Source organism: Mustelus asterias, chromosome 13 (assembly GCF_964213995.1).
Source record: "Mustelus asterias chromosome 13, sMusAst1.hap1.1, whole genome shotgun sequence".
Taxonomy (NCBI): Eukaryota; Metazoa; Chordata; class Chondrichthyes; order Carcharhiniformes; family Triakidae; genus Mustelus; species Mustelus asterias.
Window position 1 is genome coordinate 3,349,356 of NC_135813.1, and position 6,348 is coordinate 3,355,703.

General features: G+C 49.7%; 1 protein-coding gene across 1 annotated transcript in view; it reads right to left on the reverse strand.

The window, feature by feature from the left end:
• Positions 1-5,832, reverse strand: part of ptpa (protein phosphatase 2 phosphatase activator) — a 54,482-nt gene extending 48,650 nt beyond the window's left edge. Inside the window, exon 1 of the mRNA XM_078227540.1 lies at positions 5,788-5,832. Within this exon, the coding sequence (XP_078083666.1) occupies positions 5,788-5,832 (45 nt within the window). The remainder of the gene's footprint in view (positions 1-5,787) is intronic.
• Positions 5,833-6,348: the final 516 nt, after the last annotated feature.

Consider the following 6,348-nt stretch of genomic DNA (forward strand, 5'->3'; position numbering starts at 1 on the left):
CTTTCCACTGTATGTTAATACATGTAACAGTAATAAATCAAATCAAATCATGTAATGATGTTTGGAGATGGGCAGTGATTTTGTGAAAGAATGGCAGAATTGATTGTGTCTTGTTCCTCAGTATCTCCAGATTGCATTCGTATAGATGGCTGAGTATCTATGTTAAGTAGGGCTAAGAGTAACTTTGTTTGCCTTTTTGTGAACACTCCCAATGGCTAAGGGGAAACAAGGGGAGAGAGGTCAATAGGATAGATCTTTCAAAGGGACAACACAGGCACATTGGGTCAAATGGCTTCCATCTGTGCTGTAAGGTTCTATACGTTATGATGATGATAATCTCTACTCTTTGGTCGTTATGTTGAGAGTCTCTCTGGCTTAATCCAATATTTGATCCGGGCTAGAATTCTCCAACCTGCCCGTGGCTGGGATTCTCCAGTCCCGCTGTAGTGAATGGAGATTTGGCTCAGCGCCAAGTTCTCCATTCTCGCGGCTGCAGTGGCGGGGCGTGCGAGACCAGAGAATCCCGGCCATGGTCATTAGACATTCCTTAACGCTGCTTCCATCTCTCCCAAACAGAGGAGGAGGCCATTCAGCCCCTCAAACCTGTTCTGCCATTCAATAAGATGATGGCTGATCTGATCTTGCCACTATCTTGATGCTTTTTGATTCCCTCATTCTTCAAGAATCTATCTAGCCCACCTTAAAATGGGGATGAGAAAACTATCAGCCATGATTGAATGGCGGAGAAGACTCGATGGGCCGAGTGGTCTAATTCTGCTCCTATGTCTTATGGTCTTAAAAATATATCCAATGACCCCGTCTCGATCATGCTCTGAAACCTTTCCTCATCTCAGTCTTACTTTAAACTGTCCCACAAGTCTGTCCCACAAGGAGAAACATCCCAGCAGCATCCACACTAACAAATTCCCGCAGGATCTTATCTGAAGATCTGCATAAGATAAATATATATATATATATATAGAAATAGGATCTACCTACACTCAGGCAACCAAAGAGATTCTCCCATCACGCCGGGAGATTCTCGCACGGCCAATTCGTGGGGTTTGCCCGAGTGTTCGCGCCCCACTAGCGTCTCCCAGCGCTGGATTTCCGCCTGGGCATTGGCATCTGGCAATGTCAGCCTGGCCCTCTGCCACTGCCCAAGGGGCAAAGTATCAATGCCAAGGGGGCACCTTGGCACTGCCCACCGTGCATGGGCAGTGCAAAGGGGCAGGGCAAATGGGGTGGGGCAATCGGGGTGAGGGTGGGAGGGTCCCGCTGCCACTCTGCAGTCAGGATCGGTGGGGGAAGGAGGGAGGTCAGCGATTAGGGCTGGCCTTCGGGGTAGGGGGGGGTCAGCCTGCTGGGGCGGGGGGAGGTCGGTTCTGCAGGAGGGGTCTGCACCGTCGGTTGGGGGACTCGAGGGGGCGACTGGAGATCAGGGTGGGCCAGGAGGGGGGAGGTTCGGGGCTGGCCTGGGAATGGTCGGGGGGCCAGCGATCAGGCCGTGGGGGGTGGAGGGCCGGCGATGCGGGGGTTGTGGGACTGACCAGTGATCGAGCTGGCCAGCAGACCGGGACCATGGCACATATGCCGATCGCGGCGCTGACAGATTGGCGCAGGCGTAATGGCCTTCTCAACCCGCTGCTGCCAGCTGACTGGGTGGGAATAGAACCCGCCCACTGATTTTTAATGATATACTTGCCAGTGATCTCTGCAGTGCACAGAGTCTGGGAGATTCTTCCCTGAACTCCCACTGATGAAAAACAGTGTAAATTACTCCAGTTTTCACATGAATTCAACACAGAATTATTTTGGGAGAATTTCGGCCCAAGACTGAGGTCACGTACCAATCGACTCAAGAACAGCTTCTTCCCTGCTGATATCAGACTTTTGAATGGACCTACCTTGCATTAAGCTGATCTTTCTCTACGCCCTAGCTGTGACTGTAGCACTGCATTCTGCACTCTCTCCTTTCCTTCTTGTCTATGTACTCTATGAACAGTATGCTTTGTCTGTATAGCGTGCAAGAAACAATACTTTTCACTGTATGCTAATACATGTGACAATAATAAATCAAATCAATTCAAACCAGAGTGGGAGCGGCTCTGAATAATATCCCAGGTTATGTTGCCGACACAAAGGCAACAGAAAGTTTCCTCAGGTTCCTGATCAGCATTCCTCCCTCAGACAACACCACAAACAAACAGATTAAGGGAGGACTCATCGCATTGATATTCGCAGATTGTTTTTGCACAAAGCACCTGCTGTATTTGTCCAGAGTGCCCGTCAGATGTGAGGATTCATGTTGAGATATTGCTGAGAGGTCAGATCAGCTGCAAATGTTGCTCTCTCTGTTGGTAAGAAGTTTAACAACACCAGGTGAAAGTCCAACAGGTTTATTTGGTAGCAAAAGCCACACAAGCTTTCGGAGCTCTCAGCCCCTTCTTCAGGTGAGACTCACCTCAACCTGTTGGACTTTAACCTGGTGTTGTTAAACTTCTTACTGTGTTTACCCCAGTCCAACGCCGGCATCTCCACATCATCACTCTCTGTTGGTGTCAGGCTTGTTGGGGAACTGGACTAAGTTAAACCGCGCCTCATTTAAAAAAATGGAGGAAACAGTGCAGCGAATGGCAAAGCGGCAAGTAAAGGTAAGAAAGCGGTGGCAAAGGTAAAGGGCGGCACGGTGGCACAGTGGTTAGCACTGCTGCCTCACAGCGCCAGGGACCCAGGTTCGAATCCCGGCTTGGGTCACTGTCTGTGTGGAGTCTGCACATTCTCCCCGTGTCTGTGTGGGTTTCCTGCCACAGCCCAAAGATATAACCATGTAAACCCTACCTTGCAGATGGAGGCCATTCAGCCCATCGAGTCTGCACCGATAACAATCCCATCCAGGCCCTATCCCTGTAACCCCACATATTTACCCTGCTACTCACTCTAACCCAAGCATCCCAGCACACTAAGATGCAACTTAGCATGGCCAATCAACCTAACCCGCACATCTTTGGACTGTGGGAGGAAACCGGAGCACCCGGAGGAAACCCACGCAGACATGAGGAGAATGTGCAAATTCCACACAGACAGTGACCCAAGCCGGGAATCGAACCTAGGTCCTTGGAGCTGTGAGGCAGCAATGCTAACCACTGTGCCACCATGTGCGGGTTAGGTTGATTGGCCATGCTAAATTGCCCCTTAGTGTCAGGGGGATTAGCAGGGTAAATGTGTGGGGTTATGGGGATAGGGCCTGGGTGGGATTGTGATCGGTACAGACCTGATGGGCCGAATGCCTCCTTCTGTACAGCAGGGATTCTATGATTCTATGACTGATGGTCAAACAGCCTCTCCTTCTCCATTGCCAATATTTTTATTCTTAATAAACAAAGTGTTCAAAGATCTTTCTTTTTTTAAAAATCCACAATTACTCTTAATGCTTGCTTTGATTTTTCTCCAGGGTTTGAGCGATGCAGTGTCCAGGAGATTTACCTTTTATTCCTGGGGAATCCAGGGTAATCGTGAAGGATTGCTAGGTGATATTAGTCTGGTAAAAGCTCCTCATTCTCAAAGAATGCTTAAAGCACCTAGAGACCAAAATATCCACAGATATTAACTTAAAAAATGAATAGAGAATACACACACAGTGGCAATAGCCCATGAATGAGTTGGATTTGCACTGAGTTTGTCATTCATAATTTTTTGCGGGGTAACTACTCGTCTGGTCAGCAGAGTGCACTGTAATGACGCCACTGAATTTCAGAGTGATACATTTCCCTGTTGATCGTCTCCCCTCCTTACTGAGGGCACCGACTCCTTCCTGGTTAATAATTCTACAAAAAGTTTAAAGTTAAAGTTTATTTATTAGCGTCACGAGTAGGCGTCACGAGCAGGTACATATATGCACTGGTACAGGTGTGAGCTGTACAGATATGCATTGGTACAGGTGTGAACTGGTACAGATGTGCACTGGTACAGGTGTGAGCTGGTACAGATGTGCACTGGTACAGGTGTGAGCTGGTACAGATGTGCACTGGTACAGGTGTGAGCTGTTCAGATATGCACTGGTACAGGTGTGAGCTGGTACAGATGTGTGCTGGTACAGGTGTGAGCTGGTACAGATGTGTGCTGGTACAGGTGTGAGCTGGTACAGATGTGTGCTGGTACAGGTGTGTGCTGGTACAGGTGTGAGCTGGTACAGATGTGTGCTGGTGCAGGTGTGAGCTGGTACAGATGTGCACTGGTACAAATGTGAGCAGGTACAGATGTGCACTGGTACAAGTGTGAGCTGGTACAGATGTGTGCTGGTACAGGTGTGAGCCGTACAGATATGCACTGGTACAGGTGTGAGCTGGTACAGATGTGCACTGGTACAGGTGTGAGCTGGTACAGATGTGCACTGGTACAGATTTTTAAAGTTTTAAAGGTTATTTATTAATGTCACAAGTAGGCTTACATTAACACTGCAATGAAGTTACTGTGAAAATCCCCTAGTTGCCACACTCCGACACCTGTTCGGGTTCACTGAGGGAGAATTTAGCACGGCCGATGCACCCTAACCAGCACGTCCTTCAGACTGTGGGAAGAAACCGGAGCACCCGGAGGAAACCCACGCAAACATGGGGAGAACGTGCAAACTCCACACAGACAGTGACCCAAGCCAGGAATCGAACCCGGACCCCTGGAGCTGTGAGGCAGCAGCGCTAACCACTGTGCCACCGTGCCCCCAAAGAGTGGTGGGTGCCTGGAACGTGCTGTCAGTGGAGGTGGTGGAAGCCGGCAGGTTGGCAACGTTCGAGGTGCATCTTGATGGACACATGAACGAGAGGTGAACATCGGGATAGAAACTGTGTATCGGTGCAGGCTTGATGGGCTGAAGGGCCTGTTCCTGTGCTGTATTGTTCTTTATTCTTTGGAATAGTGACTGTGGGGAATCTTTCCATTCCGTTTGTGACAGGCAGGTTCTCAGTTTAATGTCTCATTCCCACAATGCAGCGCCTGAGTGTTAACCTAGAGACCCGACCATGACCTCCACAAAAGCAAACATACAGCTGGAAATCTGAAACATAAACAGAAAGCCCTGGAAACACTGAGCAAGTCAGGCAGCAGCTGCGGGTAGAGAGGCAGAATTTACACTTCAGGCTGGTGGCCTTGCATCAGAATTAAAATTTATTTATTAGCATCACAAGTAGGCTTACATTAACACTGCAATGAAGTTACTGTGAAAATCCCCCAGTCGCCACACCCCGGTGCCTGTTCGGGTACACTGAGGGAGAATTTAGCACGGCCAATGCACCCTAACCCGCACGTCTTTTGGACTGTGGGAGGAAACCGGAGCACCCGGTGGAAGCCCACGCAGAGAATGTGCAAACTCCGCACAGACAGTGACCCAAGCCGGGAATCGAACCCGGGTCCCTGGCACTGTGGGCGGCAGTGCTAAGCACTGTACCACCGTGCCGCCCCTTACCACAGCCTCCTGACTCTGGGGCGAGAGTGCGACCCACGGAGCCACAGTGAAAGCTCTCAAGTGTCACAATGGCTGGGAAGAGGGAAAAGGGGTTCAATTCCATTCCGGGCAAAACATCTGACAGCCACAATTATTTTTGTTTTTGAAAAAGCCTCCTGCTGTAGTATTTTTATTTCCAGCGAAGGGAGAGGAGCTGTTGAGGGTTGCCGAGGATTGCTGCAGTGTCCCTGATTACAAATGCAGGATGGATTATGCGTTATCTCACGGCGGAGAGAGGGGAAGTGAGAGCTCAGCTGTCATTTATTTCTGGGCCAGTTATTTCTCACCACTTCTTTCGGGTGGAACGCAGTGCCCGATGGCTTCTGCATCATTGTCCGGATTCCTGAGCTTGATTGAGATGCCCTGGAGTGTCGGGGAGGTGCGGAGGAGGGGTTAGGAAAGGCGGAGAGAGGCGAGGGTGGGAGGGGAGGTGGGCAGTACAAGAAGAAATTCTTACAATCGGTCATACTGGTTCAGCGGAGAGCAGGTCCTGGGCTTGGTACCACCGCCCTTAGATTTTTGTGCTTGCAACCAGGGCCTGTGTGTGTCACAGTACGACTCCGGAATGAGTTGGGAAGAGCAGTCGGGGGGAGGGGGGGGGAGGTGTGATAATTGTTGATTAAAAAGTGATGGATGGCATATTAACCACAGGGTTTTTTTATCAGAGCAGTGCAGAGGGACCCAACCCTCATGACTGGGCAGATTCGCAGGACGGGAACACATCCTTCGAGAAATCAGAATGTCAGATTAGAGGCAGCAGCTGAAAAAGAAATGTCCCAGGGAAGAGAAACACAAACATCATCAACTGTTTTTTCTTCTCTCTGTCTCTAAACGTGGACAAAACTTTG